The sequence below is a fragment of the Perca fluviatilis genome, chromosome 6 (assembly GCF_010015445.1).
Source record: "Perca fluviatilis chromosome 6, GENO_Pfluv_1.0, whole genome shotgun sequence".
NCBI classification, from domain to species: Eukaryota; Metazoa; Chordata; class Actinopteri; order Perciformes; family Percidae; genus Perca; species Perca fluviatilis.
In genome coordinates, this window is record NC_053117.1 from 21,635,875 (window position 1) to 21,661,177 (window position 25,303).

At 40.9% G+C, this 25,303-nt stretch overlaps 3 protein-coding genes across 9 annotated transcripts in view; all 3 read left to right on the forward strand.

Moving 5' to 3' along the window:
- Positions 1-5,662, forward strand: part of hnrnpk (heterogeneous nuclear ribonucleoprotein K) — a 14,525-nt gene extending 8,863 nt beyond the window's left edge. For all 5 annotated transcript variants that reach the window (XM_039802564.1, XM_039802569.1, XM_039802568.1 and 2 more), the window contains 6 exons: positions 1,669-1,708; positions 2,503-2,518; positions 3,006-3,038; positions 3,218-3,285; positions 3,897-4,066; positions 5,320-5,662. In XM_039802564.1, the coding sequence (XP_039658498.1) occupies positions 1,669-1,708; positions 2,503-2,518; positions 3,006-3,038; positions 3,218-3,285; positions 3,897-4,066; positions 5,320-5,350 (358 nt within the window). In that variant the 3' untranslated portion in view covers positions 5,351-5,662. The remainder of the gene's footprint in view (positions 1-1,668; positions 1,709-2,502; positions 2,519-3,005; positions 3,039-3,217; positions 3,286-3,896; positions 4,067-5,319) is intronic.
- A 1,360-nt stretch (positions 5,663-7,022) lies between these two features.
- Positions 7,023-13,702, forward strand: c6h9orf64 (chromosome 6 C9orf64 homolog). Its single transcript, XM_039804561.1, has 7 exons — positions 7,023-7,142; positions 8,121-8,345; positions 9,025-9,172; positions 10,830-10,942; positions 11,524-11,667; positions 12,802-12,997; positions 13,115-13,702. Exons 2-7 carry the CDS (start codon positions 8,157-8,159, stop codon positions 13,342-13,344), a joined length of 1,020 nt encoding a protein of 339 aa, XP_039660495.1. The 5' UTR covers positions 7,023-7,142; positions 8,121-8,156; the 3' UTR covers positions 13,345-13,702.
- An 880-nt stretch (positions 13,703-14,582) lies between these two features.
- Positions 14,583-24,869, forward strand: LOC120561417 (kinesin-like protein KIF27). 3 transcript variants are annotated; one of them, XM_039804530.1, is made up of 15 exons: positions 14,583-15,170; positions 15,596-15,796; positions 16,845-17,845; positions 18,175-18,318; positions 18,445-18,642; positions 18,890-19,089; positions 20,014-20,135; positions 20,270-20,401; positions 21,214-21,425; positions 21,954-21,998; positions 22,241-22,411; positions 22,553-22,744; positions 22,895-23,122; positions 23,715-23,913; positions 24,028-24,869. In XM_039804530.1, exons 1-15 carry the CDS (start codon positions 14,873-14,875, stop codon positions 24,609-24,611), a joined length of 3,927 nt encoding a protein of 1,308 aa, XP_039660464.1. In that variant the 5' UTR covers positions 14,583-14,872; the 3' UTR covers positions 24,612-24,869. The 3 variants fall into 3 exon arrangements, with proteins under 3 accessions (XP_039660464.1, XP_039660465.1, XP_039660466.1); XM_039804531.1 differs by having other exon boundaries at positions 18,445-18,621; XM_039804532.1 differs by lacking the exons at positions 18,175-18,318; positions 18,445-18,642 and having other exon boundaries at positions 20,249-20,401.
- Positions 24,870-25,303: the final 434 nt, after the last annotated feature.

Consider the following 25,303-nt stretch of genomic DNA (forward strand, 5'->3'; position numbering starts at 1 on the left):
CGCTGTACTCCATACCCGGGGCAAAGTCACCGTTTCTGGGTTACTGGACTACCGGGGCTCCGCAGAGCTGGCCAGCTGCTGGCATAGCTATAGTAGATTTCCAGTTTGAATGAATGGTCACTTATATTACAGCTACCCTAAGCTCTTACAAAGCACTTCTGTCCGATTTCAATTTAATGCATTTTTGTGAATGTGAGGGGTTTCGTTAGCCGCTAGTGTCCCTTCAATCCTACGGGTAAATATCGTGGCTAGCTAGCTACACTTTCGGCATAACTATAGTATATTTACACTTTGAATTTCGCCACGGACTTACAAAGCTTAGCTAACACTTTTGCCTGCCGTGACGGAGATCCATCTAGCTCACAGCGGGCCGGGGTCTGTGAAGGAGGACACGCCGGGCGGCGAGGCAGCACCGGCTGCTGTCAAGTTGGCCTGCTGAGCTCCTGCTGAACTCCGACACACAGTTGGACAAAATTTGCAATTAGCCATCAATTTTCGTAAAACGGCCCATATTTGACCTCTACATAGTTGATTTCTCGCATTAGAGTCTCATAAGTGATGTTAGTAAATAAATAGCAGACGAACAATGTAAAAAAAAAAAATTCTGAGATCTGTTTGACCTAGATTCAGAAGACTAAGCTGACCTCAGGTCAGTGGTGTAGCCTATGTAAATGTTGGGGCGTGACAAAGACTAGAGCCAAATAAGGAGTTGACGTCAACTTTTAGCTTTGTTGAGATTCGTCCATTTTCAGCAGCAGTTTCAAATTGTGAGATTTGCAGAGGAAAGAGGTGTCAATGGAATTTTGAGGTTCTATGTATGTCCTATTTACCCTCAAAAAGTTGTTTTTCAACTATGACCAGGTAAAATCGGTTTTGCATTCTATCACCCCTTTAAAAACATCCATTGCTTTGTCTGTAGTGCCCTAGCCTGCACAAGTCCCTTACCCTGATCCTATTCACTTGTTCACTTTTTTGGAGTGCTTTGTAAGGAATGGCAGTAATGTTGTATTACCTCCTCTTTTCTGTTAATCCAATCTGCTATTCACTCCCAGTTTTGTCCAGGTTGAGAGAAAGTATTTGTGGTGGTGTTTGAGGGTCATGTGCTGATGTAAAGCTGATATGTGTCACATAAGTTCCCTGCAAAACGGCATGCTTTCCCAAACTGGCTTGTAACTAGAGAAGACATTTTTCTAATATGTACAATTGCACATTAATGCAACATTTCTTTCAGACTTTTACGCGTAAAATGGGGAACTCTGCACTCCCAAAACTAGAATAATACGTTCATGACCTGGCCTTGGTTTAGTGTCAGGTGTGTCTAATTCCTTTTTATTTGAGCTTGAAAAAGCAGCAGCCCTTGGCACTGACCATCATCCCCACCACCTGTCACTTCTCTCACCATAACACTGTCAGAGCTGTTCCTGTTACTGTGTGGGAAGATGGCTGAGAAGAAATGTGTTTATACTGTAATCTTGCTCAGCGTGTGTGTGCAGTTTGACCTAGACCAGAATTTTCCTTTGGAATGCTGTCAAGTTTTTTTTCTAAGCATTTTCTATTTCTCTCTCTCTCTCTCTCTCTCTCTCTCTCTCTCTCTCTCTCTCTCTCTCTCTCTCTCTCTCTCTCTCTCTCGCCCCACTCCCTCCCTCTATGGCATTCTTTCGTCACCAGTGACCGAAGAGGCAGACCAGATCGCTATAGCGATAACATGGTTAGTGACCCTTTGCTAAATGCATGCAGTTCTTGTTCTAGCATCTCATTGGGCGCCAGCGTCTTTAGGCTTGCACATTAGTTGGTCCTAGCTCTAGACAATATGCTGTGAGTGTCCATTGTGTTGTAATAATAATAGTTTATTGACAATACAACTGTAGCTGGTCACTTGTGTGCATGTGAGCACACACTCATCGGAGCCCTGGCCATGCATCCTAGCTAGTTTTTGCATAGTGTAAGTCATCCCACCAAATGACCATAATCACCACAACTGCAGACACCCCATAATAATCAGCTATAATTGCCTTAACGGTGTACTTTTCATGGCCAGCCTGTTTTTCCTGCAAAGAGAGGGAGAATGTTGGGGGTGGCGATGGTGGGGATGGCCATGGTTGGTTGCTAGGCAATAACGCTTTGTTGACAGACTGGAAGGTCGCTCTCTCCCTCCCTCTCTAAGAGCTGGCAGGATACTGCCTGCCGTTGCTCAGCAACAGCTTTTTGAATTGCCTGTTGCCCTGGTGACAGCAGCAGCTGAATAGCAGGTGAAAATGGGGGCTGATGGAGATGCAAGGAGAGACGGGAAGGGGGGATGGATGGAGGGAGGGAGAGCAGGAGGAGGAGTCTGGCTTATTGATGAAAACTGGGTGGCTTTTAGTTGAGTCTACTCCATGGACGAGGCTGCTGCATCACCCATACATTTGTGCTTTCAATCCTCGGTCCGTTCATCGGGGATCTGTAGAGCGATGAAAAGAATAAACTATACCGTATGTAACCTGTTTGTGTTTGTTTTTACAGAGTGGAGGAGGATATGGTAAGTACCAAGCCTTGTTTTTTCTGTCATATGAATGTGGTTTCAAGGCTGTTAATTTGTGTTAGTGTGCAGCCCTCAGTGTTCATTTCAACATACTGTTGTATCAAGCATTTTGTCTGAATGTAGTGTTTATAGACAAAATGCCAAAAACTGTACAGTGACAATGTGGCTAAAAGGATTTTGCAGCTCATATTAGGTGTTATGGCTTTTGGTTTGCAACAATATTGCGCTTTTTATTGAAACTCTAGTGGAATGACATTTTCTGAAACGACATTTTACTGAAACTATCGGTTTACAACAAATGTTGAAGATGGAATGCAGAGCTAATCAGATATTTTTTTTCCGTCAGATCTTTTGAAAATGTATGACTAGTCACATTTTTATGTTTAGTTTTGAGATGGGTCATTTGTTTACAAATGTCACCGAAATAACTTGTTTTAATGTTTACATTGATTCAGTGTTCTTTCTTGCCTTCTCTCCTGCTTAGACAACAGTTCTTCCTGGGATAGCTACCAGTCAGGTAAGTCTCTATACTTTTTCTATCAGCTCGTAAGATTAGAAAAATTTGTTGAGCGATGTGCAATGCTGGCAGCCAAGTATTGATTTTTAGGGCTCAACTTACTTTGACTCTTTTCTACACTCTTTTTCCATGCTTGTCTCCTTTGGTCTTTACCTCTTCCCCCTCCCTCTTACGATCAGGTGGACGTGGCTCCTATAATGACATGGGTGGCCCTGTCATCACCACACAAGTGACGATCCCTAAAGATGTGAGTAAATTACCACAACATAACATACAAACTGGCACTCCAAAGAAAGATCACCGTCCCTTACCCACTATACCCTCATGTCATAAATAACATTCAGTCAGACTGAGTAAAAACCCTACATTGCCATATGTGATCATGTCATCTGCGCTCTCTCATTATCGTCATTTAAATTACATTTAGCCATGTGTCCTAGTCAATTATTTGTGCAGCAACTGACAGGACCAGTATTCCAGTTGAAGGTTGTCGCTCACACATTGACTTTACACAAAACAAGGTCATAGTAGTCTTTCAGTGTTAACAAAATCATTTGAGACTTGTATGATTCATCTTTTGACATTTATACATGTATTTGAAACTACAATTAATTGAAAACATGGTACATAACACATTTATTAAGTTCCACGCATGTATTCCCGGTATAGTGAATGAAACTGCTACGATGTGCCTGCTGCACAGCTAAGGATGCAGATAGGACCCAACAACACTATAGGCTGCCCTAACTAGGACTGACCGGGGAATTTGGTACACCCATTGCCTAAAATGTTTCTCTGCATGTTTGTTTTTGTTTCCTCCCCACCCCTCTCGTTCTCTTCACCGTACTCCACCGACAGCTGGCTGGCTCTATCATTGGTAAGGGAGGCCAGCGGATTAAACAGATCCGCCATGAGTCAGGAGCCTCCATCAAGATCGATGAGCCACTGGAAGGTTCTGAGGACCGAATAATTACGATTACTGGCACCCAGGATCAGATCCAGAACGCCCAGTACCTTCTACAGAACAGGCAAGTTACTGTATTACACTTAATATCATCTTAATGGATGAAATTCTTGACTTTTTTGTTGTAGTTTAACAATTTATTCCATCAAACTGACTATCTTGTCTTCATAGAGTATAACCCTTTCAAAACCTATGACATTGTCCTGTTGGCTCTTAACCTGGCCTTATGAAAATGTTAGTTGATGCAACACTGCTGTCTTATAAACTCATGCCAACTAAAAAGATATTTAAAAGATGCTTTCTTACTTTACCTCTTTCAACCCACCGAACATGTGTATATAGTTCATAGATTTTGTTAAGATTGTAAATGCATTATTGTGTTTTTTTCTGAAATTGCAACCTAATGCTAGTTAACCCACTTTCTGTTGGGTTACGCGTTTCTGCCTGCTGTCTCTTCTCCACTAACCCCCTTCCTTTCTTCCCCATGCAACCTGCAACTAGTTCAAACCTTCCTCTTGCATGAAATGGCTGTGAAGGAGTAGGCAAAGTCAGTGGTACTTATTGCATTGTTTTAAAGGATCAATGTGATTGACATGTTTGTTTGACCGTCACATTTGTTCATTAAATATGATTGGTAGAAGTAAAAAAACAATAAAACTAAAAATAAAATGTCTATTTGCCATCAAAGCCGTTTCACTGTGAAGCAGGGAGTGGATTGATTCTTCCCCTGGCTGCTGCTGTGTGGAAGACTAGTGATTTTGTTGTTTTTAGTTAGATCAACCGACAACAAATCACAGTCTGCCAAATAGCACGGGCTCCTCCTCTTCTGTCTCCCTTGGCAACCAGTAGGCACGTATAATGCACACTACTTCCTTGTTGATGCTATCCGAGCTTAGCCCGAATGCGCTAATACAACTGTAGACCTGCCACCGCTGTCTCATGAGCAGTGAAGTGTTGCCATGGTAACTAACCCTGCCTCCCTCTTCCTTCCTTCCTTCCTTCCTTCCTTCCTTCCTTCTTCCCCTCCCTCTTCAGTGTGCTGCACCTGCTTGGACACAAGGACTAACTACACCCCCTTTTTTCGTACTCTTCCTCGCTGTCCCTCAGCCACTTATCTCATATCTTCCCCCGTCTTCCTCTTTGCCTGTCTGTCTTACTCACTGTTTGTCTCTCTTCCTGCTATGCCTCCTCATCCGTTTCCTCCCAAGACTTCATCCTCCCACAGTTTGATAGCTCTATATTTACACTGTTATCGACTTGTGAATTGCAATTTTCTTCTTGTGTATTTTATTTATTTTTCCACTCTTTTTATTTCAGTGTGAAGCAGTACTCTGGTCATTTGCTGTAGACCCAGGAGACTCAGATTGAAGCAGACTCAGATTGACCCCTCCCCTCCCCCCCTTCCCCTCCCCTCAAACTTCCTGCCCCTGTCTAACTCATCCCCTTCAGACTATAAATCTGGATTATGGGTGTCTTTTTTTTAATTTTATTTTTGTATTTTTTAATGAAATGTCCAACATTCCTGTGCATAAAAGAAAATGTAGATGTTCTGCATTTTTAATAGTGTAGTCTATAAGTTTATCAGTTACACTTTCCCTTTTTTTCATCTATCAAAATATTCAATCTCCTGAGACAAAAATAAACATAACCTTTATTTTTTGATGGTTTTGATTTTTATGGCTTGGATGTGTATCATTGTGTCTCCAGTTTAGTGTGTGTGTGTGTGTGTGTGTGTGTGTGTGTGTGTGTGTGTGTGTGTGTGTGTGTGTGTGTGTGTGTGTGTGTGTGTGTGTGTGTGTGTGTGTGTGTGTGTGTGTGTGTGTCAGCGGGTTGGGTGTGCTTTCTCTTGTTTATATCAGTCCCTTCACACACAGTGGTACCACATTACCACTCTGTGCAACATGCAGAATGTAAAATACATTTCTTCTTCATATTGAACCTTTTGTTTTCTAGAGATGTGGGAACTTTTACCCTTCAGAATGGATTTGGGGATGTTTAAGTTGGGACTCTTGTAAACACCAGATACAGGATAGTCTTGTCTAATTTGTAAGAATATCTATAGTAGTTGGATGAAATAAATCTGGATAGTTTGAGTAACTCCTCACAAATGGAAACTTGTAGCTAGACATTTGTTTTGACATTTTATTAGAGATTTGACAAATGATATTGAACTTATCTATTTTGTCTCTGCAATTTCCTGTACTCTACACTTGTTTGCTTTCCATGCTGTAGACATTGTCAAATTGTAACATGAATAAAGATGGTGCCACTTTTTACTGAACCAATTTGCATTTTTAATGAGCATGCTTATTGAAATTTCTTTTGCAAGAACATCGCATCTGGATAAGTTTTCTGTGCACAGATGGCATTTACTATTAATAATTTTCTTTTAGCTGTAGATTATTTTCTGGATCTCAAAAGGGTGAAAAAAATATGACATCTGCATATTATGTCAAAACCCCCAAATTAATAAATGTATGACAAAGAAAATCAGCAAAATGTTTAAATCAAGCTGGAACCTGGGGTTTTACTTTAAGAAAAGAAAAAAAGACAATTTATCATTAAAATTGACTGTCCGTTCTTGATTCGTCCTGTCGGTCGATTAACCAGTCTCTTGTTATATTGTGAAAATCTGACTTCATTTAACTAGGTGTTAAACTCTCACGGTTACTGGATGGATTGTACTTCTAAAATGAGTGCGTCGACTTTGTGTGTGTGTCAATTCAGTGATTTTTTTTTTTTTATAGCATAACAAAAACAAGAAACTGGTTTAATATTGCTAGACTATCATGAATTTAAGACTTTGTTTGAACTTATCTTTGTAATATGTAGCAGCACCCAATACCAGTGCTCTTCATTTCAGAAAGCCGATCCAAACTGTCATGTTATAGCTGCAGGTGATTAGAGCCATGGTGAACCATGGATTAGGTTTTATAAGTGTGTGTGTGTGTGTGTGTTCCGGTTTCTTCTCTTGGCTTCTTGTGATTGGTTTATAAGCCTATGATGAGCTCACAACTAAGGTTCTGATTGGTCAAAAGCTGAAAATCAGGTAGTAGAAGCACAAGCAGGACGAGCTTGCAGCATACCCTTTTATATATGTCAATGAGCATACCATACGGATACTTTCGCTTCATTCATCGGTAAGTTGTGTATAACATACCTTTATCGATATGAATATGAACGTAAACTGTCACTAAGCAGGACATTTGTCTCGAAAAACAATCCACGTTGTGAAAGTATTGTCCGTATTATTGAGACAGTTGGTCGCTTACGTGCACTTTGCTCTTCCAGTTTTCAGTGAAACGTAATAACATGTTCCTGACTATATCTTATTGACCCACGCACAATACAGCTCTTTCCTTAAAAACAACTCATTCTTTTATTTCAGTATGGAGAGTTAATCATGGGACTCACCACAGAAAGAGCAGTGGAAATGAATTTCATTCAGGAGGCCACTATGTTTGTGTGTCACATTCATGGTCACATTATCCTATTATCTGCCTGATAGGGAACACATTACCACACAGCTATTGGACACTTGAAGTAGATGGACAAGGCTAGGCAGCTTTTAGAGAGGTAGAAAAGAATATAATTTAGTTCTTTTGGTTTTAATAATGGGATTGGTCAGAGATGTTCTGTTTGTGGGGCTTTTATGTTTTGTGCACTCTACATTTAGTTATACAGCGCCTACATGAGATGATCAGTCCGACCCTAAAACACTGTTAGGGGGGTTTGAAAACCAGCACTGATTTTCTTTCTTTCTTTTTTTAAAGAAGTTCTTGCTTTGTTAGGCTTACATCTCTCCCATCTTGATGATGTATTTTTATTGTGAATTATTTGATAAAGCATGTAGATAATCTTTAAAATGGCACTTCCCCAGAGATGTATGTAAGATATTGGCGTTCACAGCTTCCCTTGCACCCGCTCTTAAGAAGCTGCTCCTGAAGTCAGATTAGAACCAAGACTTCTCAAGGTTTATTTTCAAACATGATAGTGTTGTATGTGTTTAAAAAGGTCATTATTTTCATAGTTATCTCCTTTGATTCATATATGGACTGCTAGGGAATGTATTTATATTTATATACCCTATGCTTGTGTGCCTACTTGTGTCCCGTCAGGTGTGTTCTTCTCCATACAGTAGTATATTGTCCATCATGGAGCCACCTCTATTTCCCCGTGAGTCTGGGCAGTTCATAGCAGAGCGGAGTCGGGATGTGTTTGTGGAGGAGGAAGGAGTGCAGAAGGTGGCAGAGATGCTCTACAACCTCCGACACAGTGACGATCTGACCGCTAGTGGCTGGAAGAAGGCAAATCCATTGGCTCCAGCGCCCACCTCTGACCAGGGGAGTCTGTCAACAGCCACCCAGAGAAATAGATTATTAGTATACATGAGAAGTACATACAAAAATATGTTCAGTGGCAACAGCAATAATGAATTGCTAAGGTGACAGCCGTAACTACAACAGAAAACTTCCTTCTCCTCCTCAAATAAAATTAAAATACAATTAGGCCTATATAAAGAAATCTGCCAGTCTGCCTGCCGTAAATCATTTTGTGGGAAAAATTGGACCCGGGCAAAGGCATTCATAAAAACTATATAAAAAATGGCATTCTTCTCACTGTTAGTCTCGTTTGCTGTTACAGGTCATTTATAATCATCAGATGGAAAATCAAACCGTTTCAGAAACATTTCAAAGTTCCTCGTAGCTACGTTAATAAAAACTGGCAACGAATGAATGAAAAGCACATATATAGAAAATAATGTCCCATCTTAGAAGTGAATTATTGCTGCTGTTTACTCCGACATCAGGAAAATAATTATTCAAGAAAGTAACTGGTGAATTGAATGTTTTTACCTTCAGCACCCTCTGAGCCCACCCAGCTACAGTTCATCCCATGGTGGAACACTGAGAAATGTATCTCCACTAAATGAAGGCTTCAAAGTGGAGAAACCTTTAGAAGTCTCAGGTTTCCAGCCCTTTTTCTGCTCTCTTAATAATGATGGGGTTTTCTACATTGCAGGCCTTAAACTGGGTGTTTGTGGTAGACACCATGAACTTCTCCTTTTGGCCAGATGAAGAAAGTCAGCAGTGTGAGGTGACCTATAAAGGAACCACGTACACAGGCTATATGACCCTTTGTGCTGCCATCACCAGGGCCATGGAGGAAGGTGAGAACACGGAAAAAGGATGAATTTAGTTTTTTTGCTGGGTTAAATTGGTGTTATAACAAAATAAATTTGGTTTTAAAATAACACATATTGTTTTGTTTAATAGTACTTTGATTTAGCTTGCACACCACTGATCTCCTTTCTCAGGTGCAAAGTTGAGGTGATGCACCATAAACGTTTTGCTATATTTATCATACACAGAAAATAAACCAGATTGTACTAAATAAAATCAAGCTGGGTCATAGAAATGTCAGAATTATGAAGAAAAGTTAAGGCCATGCTTTAACAGTGTTACATGACATGTTTGCCTTTTTATAGATTGAGTTATCCTTTTTGTTAGCAGCTTCATCTCTGGAGAGAAAGATGTATAATCAAGCCCCTTTTTTAGGTCTCTTTTGTTCCTCTTTTCTGTGTTCTTTTTGTTGTGCACTGCTATTACCAATTATTGTGTATGTGCCCTTTACTTGAACTTGGACTGCTGGGAAATTGCTTGTCACTCTGCATGTGCCTGTGCATCATTCATAATTAGCGCGAATGACTCCGGATATGAATCTATTATGTCTCGTATGGAATAGTGCTCTCAATGTGTGGTCGCTGTGGCCTTTATAATTACAAGAGAGTCTCTCAGAAAAGCTCAGGTAGCTTTCCACCAGAGTGTGACTCTCAAGGGTTGACAGTGTGACATCAGAACAAATTATGTCTTTGGAGCTTCTGAGGAGAATTGGCAGTTGTGGAGTTATATTCCTGTTATTAAGGCACGCCATAACTTTGTAACTTAGCTACTTAGTAGCTTAGTGTCCTCTTTCTCTCCAGTAGTTCCTGTCTAAACATAAATCCACCTAGTTGCTCCTATACTCCACAGGCAGTTGTGGAGAGTAACTAAGTACATATATATATATGTGTGTGTGTGTGTGTGTGTGTGTGTGTGTGTGTGTGTGTGTGTGTGTGTGTGTGTGTGTGTGTGTGTGTGTGTGTGTGTGTGTGTGTGTGTAAACAGTTACACACAACAGGTAAAAGAGCAAACATACCATTATGTCCAGGTAAGATGTCAAGGTTACATACACAGCTATAAAAATGTGAAAAACAATACCTTACTGTTTTTCACAAAGTAATGGAGGTGGAAGTAATGGAAACACCACATTAATTTCAGATGATGCAGGTGCATGGCAAGAGAGGACATCCAATGTCATGATGAAAACTTGTGGCCTGATGCTGGAGAGAGGCAGGATTAGTCACACAATTCTTTGTTACTATTACGTACCTTTTAGTTTGTAACTTTTTTCCCATTAATTATGTCAATTACTACAGATAAAATAAAAATATGTCTATTGAAGCAAAATGCTGATTTTCATTCCTTCTTGTTTACTTTAAAAACGAGTATGTTATAAAATAAAAATGTTCATGTGAAAGAATTTCAACCTTTTCTTTAAAGAAAATATTGATTTGTGTGAAGTCACTAAAAATGATTGAAACTGTAAAGATGAAAAGTTTGTAATTTCTGTGTTGGTGTTTGATGCTAGTGTTTTTACTCTCTGTGTGTTCTGAGTGACAGTGTGTGTTGTCTCGATGAGGATTGTTCAAAATGTTTTGCTGCACTGAGCCTGCTTTGAGATGTGTAAGTAAAGGATCTGAATACTTCTTCCACCGCTGTCCACAGGTATACCCATCACTGATCCGAAGTACTTCTCTCAGATGAGTGTGGAGGAGTTGGGACACGTCCTGCGATCAGACAATGAAACACCCATGCCCATGCTTCAGGAGCGTCACCAGGTTCTAACTTATCATGTTAATGTCCCATATCCATGGTACTATGGATGTAACAAGCATGAAAATCCACAAGTTGCTTTAATGATTTTACATTTGTATTGCGATAATACATTTGTGCCTCGTGTTTTTACTTTATGTTTAAAACTTAACAAAAGGTAGAATTTGAAACTCCTGAATGAAAAGTTGGCTTGAACCCCGGGAGACAGCATTCTCAGCACTTCTGTAGCACAAAACAAAAGCAGTGCTTTTCAACTGAAAGATAAACAGAAGTGGTCAGAAAAACAGGATGTATCATCTCATCTTTCATGTCTATAGACTCTCAACAAAGAAGGTACACTGAATCGAAAACTAGCGTTTTATTACTTCCCTGTACATAGCATTCATGAAACTCCAACCATTTTCCTTGACAGATTAGAATTTAATATAATTTTTTTTTACCGTCATTTCATATTAACTAAGAAAAAAGTGATTTTAAAGCTCATATAATTATTCTCTGTCAGTGTTACATTATTAGCTAAACTGTATTCCCTTTTATGAAAAGTGGAAAATTAAACTATTACATTTGAAAACCTTTTTCTAAAAAGGTGCTAACTGAAGGCGGCCGAGTGCTGCAGGAACACGGCGGAAGCTTCCGGAGTTTTATCAGCCGAGCTGGGAACGACGCCCGGAAGATGGTGGAACTCATCGTGGAGAAGATCCCTTCATACAGGGACGAAGCTACATATGAGGTTAGAATTAGAGAGGGCTTAGGTTGTGGAATATTTCATGTTTGGGAAATTGTGGATAAAAGTTCATGAATGAGAGAATGTTTTTTTCCACCAAGCATCCTTACATTTTTTTATATTTTTACTACTCTCCAAGCTTACAGACAGGACATGACAATAATTAACTACATCTCGGATACAAAAATAATCATAATTTCTGGTTGGATAGGTGTCTATTTAACATCAAATTGTAACTTCCACATTTGGAGTAAAAAAAATAGCTATGAGGCATTTTATCTTTTTAATTTTACAAAGTCGATGTAGCTTGCTTTTGTTTTTCTGGAAAATTAATTGTATGTACAATGTGTGTAAGAGATAAATGTATGCATTTGGAGAACTTAAGATGAATTGTGATGTGAGAGCTCCATCTCCTGGCCAAAGACAGTGTGACAATAATGCTCTGTTCATATTATACAGTGGGTGAAGGAGCAAATTATACGCGCTTTCAGTAAGACACAAATATTGGACACACACTTTTCTCATTCAATGCGTTTCTTTTTATTTTTATTACTATTTATATTATAGATTCTCACTGAAGGCATCAAAACTATGAATGAACACATATGAATTATTATTAAAAATTATTGTGAAATAATCTGAAAAACATGTTCGATATTTTAGATTCTTCAAAGTAGCCACCCTTTGCTTTTTTTATTAATAGGGGAAAAAATTCCACTAATTAACCCTGACAAAGCACACCTGTGAAGGTAAAACCATTTCAGGTGACTACCTCATGAAGCTCATTGAGAGAACATCAAGGGTTTGCAGTGCTATCAAAAAAGCAAAGGGTGGCTACTTTGAAGAATCTAAAATATAAGACATGTTTTCAGTTATTTCACACTTTTCTGTTAAGTACATAATTCCATATGTGTTCATTCATAGTTTTGATGCCTTCAGTGAGAATCTACAATGCAAATAGTCATGAAAATAAAGAAACACACTGAATGAGAAGGTGTGTCCAAACTTTTGGCCTGTACTGTATATTGTTGCCATGATACTGTCTTTGTGTAAGAATATCTGTCTATTACCAAATAGCAATGGATCGAACAGCACATATGGTATGAGCAGAGTGTAGAGCTGCCTCACTGTTTGTTTTAGGGTAAGAGGATCTCATTCTACAAGCGAGCGCAGATCCTGGTGGCAGATTTTTGGGGCGTGATGGAGGCCAGAGGAGAGGGTGACATCATTGACATGGACTGGCTCACCATGTTTGCAGACTACAGGGTCCCCCAGGCTCTCGTCTACCTCGGAGCACTACGATACTCTGACGCACTAATGCAAGCGCTGAACAGCGGTGAGACAGGAGTATATGTGTGCATGTGTTTCTCTGGTCATAAAGACATTATCATTTAGAAGCAGTAAGACATAATCTCTCTCTGTGTGTTATGTGTTTGTCTCCTATTTCTCTCAGGTGAGCTGCTGAGTTCAGGGGACAGGAGAGAGGTTGAGATCCGAGGTGGTTCGATTTGGTCTGTGGAGCTGATCAAAGACCGCCTTTGCATGCTGGTGCAGGAGAGAGACGGACAGACCTGCACCGTCAACTCGGCAGTCATTGACTTCTACCTGTGGCCTTATGCCAAGCAGCACCACAAAGAGATGGCCCACATTCCCATACACCACACACGCTGTATTTACTACTGACGAGCCTGCTGGCAGCATTACACACAGTAGGCCGCACTTCTCAGTGTGCAGCCTTGGCATCGGTGCCTTTCCTTGGGATAAAGCCAATCATGTCTCAGTGCCAGATATATGTACAAATGAGCTTCTCTGTAGCTGTAATGGAAACAGGTGTCAAGCTTGTTGGTCTTTGTGGGTAGCAGCACTGTTGTCCATTCACAGTCAATTAAAATGTTTACTGTTGTTGACAGTAAACAAATTTTCTAACAAACATCTCGCTGTAATGAAGAGCAGGTGATCATATGCTGTATGTGAGCATAAAATGATTGAATGATGTTAACATACACCTTAACAACAGTGAAAATAAAATATTTTGATTAGATATTAAGTTGCTTCTTTGAGAGGAATGTTGCAACAGATAAATTCACTAAAGCAGGAAAAAGGTCTTTTTAATGTATGAAAAGATTTATAATGTGGATAAAGTCAGTGTTATTAAATAAGAAAGAAACTATTTGTGTAAGAAGCATGTAGCATGGATGGCTACTTTATCTAAAATGGTTGAAAATTAGGTTAATGTGAACTTTAAAAAAAAATGATTTAGCTCAAAGTATGTGGAGGCATATATTGTTTTATGTGGAGAAAGAAGAGAGGAAATGGAAGAAAGGGCAGGAGAAGAAGCAGCGGTCTCAAATAAATATACCAGAAATATCATATAAGACTAACTTTTCCTTGGGGGAGATTGAACTGGAATAAGATATGGTTAACTGGTGATGAATATTATATGATAGCGTAAGAGAGGTATCTCACGAAAAGTTGTTGGAGAGATTTAAACCGGATAGTGAAAATTCTTGTGTATATATATATATACAATAACTTACATTATATTTGTAAATTAGAGAAAGGAACATATGGGAGCCTCGAAATGTTCAATAGCAAATAAGTCATAAAAATATATAATCATTAATAAATAAAGTAAATATATATAGAAGAAGCACTACATTATGAAATAATGTATTCAATTATTTAAACTTCGACCGTTAATATGAAATGTTATTTCATCATTATTTTCGAGTTCATTTTTACTTTTTTATTCTGGTTATGATTAGTTTTGTTTCTACATATTGTTGGTGTACGTATATATAAGGTCAGAGGGTGGCGCTGTTGCCTTCACGTACCACTCGGTCCTCCCTCTATGAAGACTCTTGAACGCCTCACCTGCTTTCCTCGACTGCTGCTGCACAGCAGCGGCGGTTTCCCGGGCAACCGAGGAGCGACAACAAACCGGAGATGGGACCGCGTTTACAACACGCCAAATAAGGACGACGACAGTTAAACACAAAGTCAATATCACACGGTTTGTTTTTGGTAAAATGTAGATCATTTGGCTCATGTTTATTTCGTACCTAACACGTTTAGTAGCTCGAATTACTATTAGAAAGTGTCACCACAACTCAGCTGTGAGACGCTGGGATGAAGGTGAAACTCCATTAACGTTAACGTTAAGTACATTAGCTATAGTAATTCTCAGTAACGTTAGCTACAACACTTCACCATGAACGAGGTGTGTGTCCGGGTGGCGGTCCGTATCCGCCCCCTGCTTCCCAAAGAAGTCCTCCATAACCACCAGGTGTGTGTGCGGGTGGTGCCGGGCTCCGCACAGGTGCTGCTCGGCTCAGACCGACTCTTCTCATTCGACCACGCGTTTGTACCGACGGCCAGCCAGGATGAGGTGTACGAGTCCTGCGTCCTGCCCCTGGTGGAGTCCCTGGTTGACGGCTACAACGCCACCATCTTCTGTTATGGACAAACAGGGTCAGGAAAGACATACACACTCGGAGGGGGGCACCTGGGTAAGTTGTACAGAGCACAGGTGGTCATTTTCATCCCTAAAATGAGTTTAGAAAGATCCAGAAGCTTTGCTTAGGGAACAGAGATGGACTGATTAGTTAGACTGTTTGGGGAAAATGACAGAGGGGAGCTGCTGACTTGGAAAATATTTTCCTTGGGGTTCAGGAGCTTGTTTATTGTGGGGTGGAAATGTATTATAAAAGCCAGTCTGATGAGAAAAAAATGACCGTTTTTCAGGTATTGTGTTAAAACCAAAGTGGGCATCTGAAGGCCAAAGCAAGCTTTCCTGAGCAGTACATTGCAGTTGCCTCATTGTGATCCCTTACAGATGTACTAGGAAACAGAACACAAAAGATCACTTCTCATGTTTCACTCTCTGGTCTTTGCAACATGTACTTGTGTTAATTCCATTCAAAACCTCTCTCAGATGAAGAGGGAGGAATTATTGACCGTGTGGCCCAGGATGTGTTCTTGATGCTGGGGGAGAAGAGGAAGAACAGTGATGGTGTGGAAGCCACAGTGCGGGTCTCGTATATGGAGCTGTACAGGGAGGAACTACGAGACCTGCTGGAGCTGCATACCATTCACAAAGAGCTTCACATCAGAGAGGATGAGAGGGGAAACACAGGTAATTAAAGTATTTTTGACTGGCAAGCAAATGTGACAAAATATGATTATTTCGTCTTCTTTTTTTTATTAGCACCATTCATCATTCAGACATACAGAACAAATTCCACAATATGTGCCAGGTAGTATCAGATGGTGCACAGAACAGAGAAACATAAACAGAAATTCAACATGAACAAAAACCCTCTCCCACCCCCCACCCTCTGCGGTCTCGAGGAAAACAAAACAAACAAACCAACAGAAATCACACCTTGCCTAATCACTCTCCTCTAGTTCTTGTGGGGCTGAGGTCATTAAGTCTGATACTTGTGCTGCTACACTTTCCCATAGGCTGATAGTTGATGATTTGGCTTTGTTAATCCTTGCTGTAGAGAGCTATGATTATTTCTAAATGTTTCACATAGATGGCATACGAGGGAATGAGCTCATAGGATTTCCTAAAAAAGGACATGAGACATCATTTCAGGTATCACGGAAAGTCAAGTTTGAAATTGGTCAGTTTGTACATTGGATTACTGCCCACTAGGGAAAATAATATTCCAACGAAAAGTTTTTAAACCCGGTGGCAAGTATCTTTTGTCAAGGGCCTGGCTCGACCAGTCACAGACTGATGGCAGCATTTACGTAGAGCCCAATAGTTTCTATGATAATAACAGAATCGTGGACAGAATTGCAAAATTGAGAATTTAAAAAAGATTAACAAAGATTCCTTAGGGCCCTACATTAAAGCAACACTATTTAACTTTTAGCCCTACAGGTTGTCTCATTGGAACTACACGCGACGTGAGTTGTAGTTCCAATGAGACAACCTTGGGACCTTCCCCCTATAGGTTGTCTCATTGGAACTACAGCTGCAGCTAAAAGTTACATAGTGTTGCTTTAAGTCAGTGCTAAAAGCTAACTCGAGTTTTGAAATTATGCTATGGCTAAGTTTCCAACCGAGCCGCCCAAGTGTAACTACCTTAAAAAACGTCTTAAAAATAATTCTCAGATACTTCCGCATGGTGGGCCACTTAAAAATCGTTTTGTGGTTTTGTTTGTGTTTTCAGTGGTGGTGGGAGCCAAAGAGATGGTTGTCAGCTCAGCAGAGGAGCTACTAAGTGTTCTAGAGACGGGCAATGCCCTGCGCCACACTGGAACCACAGGGATGAACGAGCACTCCAGTCGCTCTCACACCATTTTCACCCTTCAGCTTATCCAGTGTTGCCACAACAACAACTCCTCCTTAAAATCTGTCCGCTCTTCCAAACTCTGTCTGGTTGACCTAGCAGGCTCGGAGCGTGCTGGAAAAACTGGAAACACTGGGACACGACTCAAAGAGTCTGTTCATATCAACACAGGCCTGCTCGCACTGGGCAACGTCATCCGTGCCCTCTCTGACCCTGCTCGAAATCGCCGTGGTAACAACTGCAACAGTGCACACATACCGTACCGTGATGCCAAGATCACCCGTCTTCTCCGTGATTCATTGGGAGGCACCGCTCATACGCTGATGGTGGCGTGTGTAAGCCCCTCTCACCACAGTCTTGCTGAGACTCTGAGTGTCCTGCAGTTTGCATCAAAGGCTCGTCACATTCGTAACCGTCCTGGAGCTATATCTACTCATACAGAGGTTAAATCATGTCCTACAACCTGGGACCCTGGTGAGGCTCGACTGGGCGAACTTGAGTATGAAGTACAGACCCTGAGAGAGCTACTGAAAGAGAGGGAGAGAGAGATGGAAAAGGTGCGGACAGGTAGAAGAGGTGGAGAGGGGGACGACTTCAAACAGCCCAGTCAGATGAGGATGTCTGATCCAGATAAGAAGGTGAAACAAGAGGAACCATCACAGTGCTGCCTCCTGGCACAGGAAGCTGCCGCCCTGCTTGCAGATATCTCTGGCCCCACTCCAAGTCATTCTTTGAGGCAGCGGCTGCAGGATTGGCAGGAGAGACTGACAGCTGTCAATCACTCACATCAAGCTTATGAGAAGGATTGTTCAGAGGGGAGTGGAGATCAACCCCACCATTTCACCATATTAAAGCTTAGAGAAGAACTCAACAGATGCAAGGTAATGATAACAAGTAAAAAAGATGCCATTAAAGGTCACATAACATTATTAAAGGCTACATTCCATTAAGTTGTGCCAGTGCAGTCAGGGCCCTTGCACTGTGCGTGCTGGCACACGTGAATGGAATCAAACCATCTTAATGTTATTAGTTACACCTGTTTTTCCCTTTGATTACGTCTAAGCGGAGAGCATGCTATCAAAAGCCTTAGTTACATGGACAATAAAGCTAATTTGACTTTTAGAAAATAAAAAGAGGGCTTCTGAACTTATAAGAAATCGACAAGTCACGGTAAAGAAAAAGCACAGAAAACTCTCTCTGTGTCTCTCAGGAAGCTCTCAACATAGAGGAACAACTATCGGAGCAGAAAGATGCAGAGCTGAGACAGGTCCAAAGAGAAGTAGAGAAACTTCTTCAAGAGAATAAAACCCAGCTTCAGAACTTGGAGGAAGAAAAGGAACGTACGTGTATACAGGTGAGGAGAAGAGGAGTCCTGAGTGAAGCTCTATAATACAGTAGAAAAGGACAATGACGCCTTCAGTATTGTATGTTAGCTGCAAATAAAACTTCTGCGTGCACACGTGTGTGTGAATGTTTTCAGACTGAACAACTTGTGGACCAGCAGATCATCATCAATCGTCTTCGCAGCGACCTTGTGACATTTAGGGGTGCAACCTCAGCGGCAACCGTGGAAACTGGGGCTTCTGGGGACTCAGGCAAGAGACCACACAGTGTCCCTCTGATCAGACATAGCTGTGGACACGGACCTCCCAGGAGGGTCGGTAGCTGCACTGTTTTGGTGTGTGTGTGTGTGTGTGTGTGTGTGTGTGTGTGTGTGTGTGTGTGTGTGTGTGTGTGTTTTTTTTTTTTTTTTGTGTGTGTGTGTGTGTGTGTGTGTGTGTGTGTGTGTGTGTGTGTGTGTGTGTGTGTGTGTTTTACCGGTTGCACTTGACCTTTGATTTTAGTAAGCACTAAACGATGTTGCTACATACATTTATATGTTTATGGCTGTGCATGTAATTGTTCAAATGCATGTGTGTTTTTAGATTCACTCTAGTCCCCCGGCCTATTCCCTGGAGAGAGTGATGGCAGCCTTTAAAATGCGGGGTCATCTCCTGCTGGCAGAGATTGAGCAGAAGGAAAAGGTGTACTGTCCATTCATAAAACAACAGGCAGAGAGCAAAGATGGGCATCAAGAGAACGAGGAGGAGGAGGAGGATATATTTGTGGGCAGAATGGGATTTAGGTGAGAGCCTGTATAATACAAGCCTACTTGTTCTTTCTTTGTCAGGCAACCAGTGATTCACTACAACACATACAATTTTCAGCGAGTAGGTGTGGTTTATTCCTCCCGCTTTGTAGAGCACTGACCTCCATGCTCCAACGTGGGAAAACAGGCACAGTAGTAGGATTTTTTTGTCACTCCAGTGACACACTACAATTCTGGTGTCAAGGATGACTGCATTTTGTGCTGTCAGCCACCTGCCTGTTCAGACAACAAAGCACTTGTCACTTTAGATAGTGCACCTCTCACAAATCACACAAACTTCTTATGCATTTGACTTTTACCTTTTTTATACATATTTCAACTAGGAGAAACATTTAAATGAAAGCAAAAATTATGTTCAATTGTGGTAATTTTGATAATAATAATAATAATGTTCCATCTCCAGCCTCCAACTTTAGTCCTGCATTTAAGTGCAATGCATTGCACATGGTATATAAAATGTGTGTTCTTTATAACCATGCCAGTCTGTGGCCTTGTGCGGATCAAACTAGTCAAAAATTGGTCTTAGAGTTCCTTACAGCCTCCCAATTTATGCAATGCAAATTCTTGGGCATAATGGAGATGTGACATCCCTGGGGGGCACAATGTGAAGATGTAGCAGGGAGCACACTGCTTTGAAAGAAGATGAAAGGAGCTAACATGTTTTTCCATTAACAAAGCCAGACTCTAACATACATTGTTAATCTATAACAGTTTTCCCCTTCTAATACAACTCTGTTTCCAAGTGTAATGCTGGTGTGTTGTGCGCCGCAGAAATACAAAAAGTGCTTGACCTAAATTTCACACATCAATAGGATTTTGTTTCTTACAATCTGTTTTTCATCACAGCAGTGAGTTAATCTGAAATGATCTGCCTAATCAAATATTGTGACGTTACTCCAGGCGTTCTTTAAACCGAACATGGACCAGTCGGCAGAAGAAATTAACTCTGAAAGAGAAGAACTCTGGACTGGACCAAACATCTAATGGAGATCCAGTAGTACAACAGACTCAGCGAGTCACAGGTATAAATTACATGTATTTCACTTTATTTTACAGTCTTTTGTTTCTTTGTCCTTCTTCTGTGACATTATAAGGAGTTATTTTATATCAAAGAAGTTTTTTCCTTTTCATATAGTTAGTTGCTATTTTTTCTCAGGGACTAAGGAAAACCACGCCAAGCATATGAGGAAGCCGAGACCGAGAGCCTGCGTTACTCAGAGAAGGATCCAAGAACTGTCTGTCAACATGAGCATGAAAGAGGAGCTCATCAAAAAGCTTGACAAAACTGGTTTGTTTATATAAATACATACTGTGTATTCTTGTTGTGAGCTGGTTCTGATGTACTCCAGAATCTGAAACGCAAGTGTCAATCTGGGCACTGTTAGGAGTCTAGGCCACTATTGGTTTGGTGCTATTTCACTTTTCACAAATACTTCATCTCGGATCGAGTTACTTAGACTACTGTGCAATCTCACTACCCATCAACTAGGTTCTCAGGATTAATTAAGGATTAAGGATTCATGGAAGGCAGTAGCACACCTGGGATGAGTGAGATTAAATGCCTTTTACCGGTGTCTCTAATCACTCGGTATGGAATGCCAATAACCACAAAATTGCAAGCGGCAGTATTCTCATAACACAAGTAATCATGCAAATCAGTAATATCATCATCCATGTACCAATATGTGTTAAAATACAAGGTCTCTCTCAGCCTAGGGTTAGGTCAGTAACTGACAAAGAGCACAGAGGACAGATCAGGTTGGTTCTACCATCAGTAGGACCAAAAGTATGAAAAAATCAATGATTTTCAGGTTTGGAAATAATGCTGTTGCAGCTATAGGCCCTCTGAACCAAGGTCTATGCAAAGGAGCAAAAAGAGAGAAAATACAGATTTTAAGTCTCTTCAAAACCTGTTTGGATTAGAATCCTGTACTGTTTACCATGGGCAGGCTAATTCTGATTCACCTTGGATCAACTGGGCCTTTGTACACCAGTGAATCATAACATAATAGTTTCAAAACCTTTGACAATACATTTGTATGTATTCTCTCTAATTTCAACCAATATTTGCAGCTCTAAATATGTGTATTTGTCTGACAGACAAAGAGACCCAAGCAGTGGAAAGACATGGCAGGCACAGTGGTGATGGCAAAACAGTCGATGTGTTGGCAAGACTTTCCATGCAGAGCCAGCAGGTCCGTGCAGAGGTGTACCGCAGCCTGCAGCACATGAGGCTGCAGAGAGCACAGCTTCAGAGCAGCCTCAGACAGCAGAGAGAGACCAACAACAACAAAGAGGTTGACCAAAATGGGGTTAGTTTTACAGATTGATTAAGCAAGTAACATCAAACCCGTTGTCTAGACAGTGAAATATGGAAAGGGATGAACATATTAAACTATAGTTCACGCTTGTGTAGACCCCTATGACAGCACTGTTGATCCAAGATTAAATTTTTTTTTTTGTGTGGTTGATGAAGAAAAATGAACAATTTCACAAGAAGAGCAAGTTAAACATCTGTACGTATGATCATTTCCCACGACCAGTTAAGCTAGTACACTTTGTGGAGAAGCAATACTGTATCCACACTGTGTACAAAGATATTAAAAAAATAGCTTTTTTGATGGCTCTATGGGATCTTTAACACCTACCTTTTTGTTTTAAGTTAATTAAAGTTGGTTCAAATTGGGTTTAAATATAAAGCGGGTCTCATTTTAAGAGCAGTTTGACTAAACTATTACTAACCCTGATCTAGGTCCAAGTTGAGTTAGTTTCAAAATAATGTAGTAGTAAATAATGAATGCCTCCTTTTGAGTAAACATGATCGGTGTTTTTGTTTATAGGAGCAAAGGGCAGGAGATTTGACTGTGTGCAAAATCAAGGAAAAGGTAAACATTGTTATTAAATACAGAAGCAGTAAAAGTTTGTTTTGCTTTTTCTCCTTTCAAAATAGCCATTTTAAAGGCTTTTCTTTTGTATTTTTTTCTTTTCAAGTTACTATCTCTACCTCTTTGTCATTGTCTTCTTATACTAATTGTGCTGTCATCTCCTTCCTCCTCTGCCCTTTCCCCCCTCTCCCACTCCTTTTTTCCCTCCTCATATTCCTCGCTCCTCCTTGTCGTCACCGTAGCTGCCTGACTGTATTTGGCTGGAGGAGGCGGAGGAGGAGGTGTTTCAGAAGAGAGCAGAGCTGCAGGAGCTGGAGGAGGAGCTGCGGAGGAGAGAGGAGGTGCTCCTGCGCAGAGAGGCCTGTCTGCAACAGAAGAACAAACTGGAGATCAAGATGCTACGCTCCAGCCAGGTCAGCCTGTATACGTGGTGGTGCATCTGTGTGATATTATGTTGAGTTTTTACTAAACTTAGCAAATATTGTGACAAGTCTGTTTAGCAATGACACTTATGGATTAGGTCAGCGCGTATTATTGAATCAATGACTTTTCAGGCTCTGAGTCAGGACCTGCTGCGTGTGTCGGTGCGGTTGGAGACTCTGGAGGAGCAGCTGCAGAGCAGCAGCAGTGTGAGGCAGACCGGAGGAGTCACCATGGAGGAACTGGAGAAAGAGAGAGACATGCTTAAAGAGAGGAGAGACACTCTGGACAGCCAGCTGAAGGACAACCGAGTGCTCACTGTGGAGGTCAGAAAAACCAGAACATTGTATGTGTGTATGAAATACATGATGTATGTGCTGTATTGCACAGGACGTTATGTCATGTTGTTTATTGTTCATCGGTGTGCATCTTTTTTTTTATTTTGTGCACTTTGATTTGTATGTGTCTTGATGTAGGAGGAGCATTCCCTGCTTCAGCTGGAGGAAGCTATTGAAGCTCTGGACGCAGCCCTGGAGTTTAAAAACCACTCAATTCATGACAAACAGAGGAAGTTGCTAATCACAGACTACTCTTCGCATCAGTTGCAAAGCACTGAACCCGCCCAACTCTGTGATGTCATCAGGAAGCTGAAGAGGCTCTCGCCTCCTGAGGCGTCGGAGCTGCTCATCAAATATTTCAACAAGGTAAAAATAAAAGGCCTGCTCACATATGGATACATGCAACATTCAACTCTGCATACAAAGTCCTACATGATCTCCATTCAAGTTTCTATACAAGTGAATGTTGTCTGTTTTCACTTCCTTTACTCTGATTTTCCTTTCCTTTCCTATTTTTTCACATTTGCAAGTAAATTCCACTTGTGCATTGAAACTGAACGCCCTCTTCTTCTCTTTTTGTTTAAGCTGGAGATTTGTTTCTCCTTTTCTCTTCCTCCGTTATTTACCCTCGCTTGTGTCTCTCTCCAGGTGATGAGCTTCTGTGAGTCAGAAATGCAGATGCACTATTTCTGTAATGTTAATTAAATTATACATCCTCATTCCCTCTGCTTCCCTATTGCTCCCTACTGTGCCCTTCATCTTACCAGCTGATACATCTTAATGCCATCATGAACTGTTTTATCTTCTTCTATAAAGTGTCCCCCCTTTTTTTTTTTTTATGTATAGCACTCTCTTTTTTTTTTTTTTTTTTTTTTATAGCTTTGTTATAATATGTGTAATGATAAGGGTTTCTCTGCACTGTTCTCTGGCTCCCTCCCACCTTTATCAACCTCTCCAGGTTGTTTGTCTTCGAGAGATGGAGCGCCATTTGCGTTTGCATTGTGAAGAGCTGGAGCTTCATGCTGGAGAGCAAGAGGTGGTGCTGAGGGAGATGGAGGTGGCCATGCAGCGGATGGCCCTGGATGCAGACCGCAGGCTGACCCAGCAGCACCAAGATCACCAGAACAACATCCAGCTACTGCTGCAGAAACTTAAAGGTGAGGAAAGTAGGACAGCCTGGACGAAGCCATTTAAACGTGAAACCTTTCGTCCTATCCCTCTCCATAATATTTGCACACAAATTGAATACTTTTGTCTCCCCGTGTGTTTAGACGGTGGCTCAGGAGAGGCACAGCAGGCTATCGAAGACAGACTGGAGCATCTGGAGAAAGAGCTTTTTTTCTACAAAAGCTCCAGCCGGCAGCTTAAAAAGAAACTCAAAGAGCTTGTCAGTGACGCTCTACACCCCCTCAATCAGCCCTCACAAACACAGGAGCACAGAAAACAACACAATGTGCAGATACACGCAAGTGCAAACGAACCCCAGATGCACACTGAAGAGGTACAGACACACAACACAACAACATACAAAAAGATGAAAGATGAGCAAATAGACAAAAACACATTGAAGAGACATGCACACCAAACCCCCTGTCCCTCCGCCTCTTCTGACCTCCAAGCACGCAAATTGACAAAAATGCCCGAATACAACCAGACGCACACACAGTCCCGCGGGAGGAGTGAAAGTTTAGAGATGACACCAGTCCGTTTGTGTCGCAGAGAGCTGAGACAGATCTCTCCAGCTGACTTGCAGGTCTGTAGTTCTGCCACAAGAAGGCGACAGTCTGTTGTGGATACCAGCACAGAGTCAATACTAGAGGACTCCATAGAAGTGCCCAGAAACACTGACAGATGATGTTATCATGGTACATATGAGTCACTTGGCAGCAGCAGTGTGTACATCAGATTCCAGTTGGGTGCTAGTAAACAAAGAAAAATGTGTGTTATGAATAACCAATGACAAAAACTCATTGCATATGAATGAAACATCCCCTCATCTTAAGTATCTTGTGAAAATGTTCATGTATTTGTTGGAAAATTGAAAGACTTTGCAGGGCTTTGAAGTCAGTGAGAAGCACCCAGAAACCCATTAAATTACTTCATATAATCAAAATACTGGTGTATATTTATACATTAATTATGCATGTCCATATTCACAATATACTAAAGAATGAGAAGAATGTGTGTTAAATTGAACAAGTTTTGTTCTCAGTTTTTCTTTATAAATTGTCCTTTGTTAAACATGCCCATACCAATGTCGATGTAATACCACAAAATAGTGAAAGCTCTTGCCACACCCAAATACAACACTGCACCTTTCATTTTTCTATTGCATCTTAAATTCCAAGCTCTTCTCCTAGATAAAGACATAAAACAAGTTTTTAAAATGTATGTACATTGTGTGACAATGGGGTATTTCATGCAAAAAGCAACACGTTTTTAATAGTACTTCTTTTGTCCTAACATAGTAGCTCACCTTATGGTTCTCACTAACTGCATCCACTAAATTGATTCTTCCCCTTTTTTAGCTATTAGTTTAAAAGATAC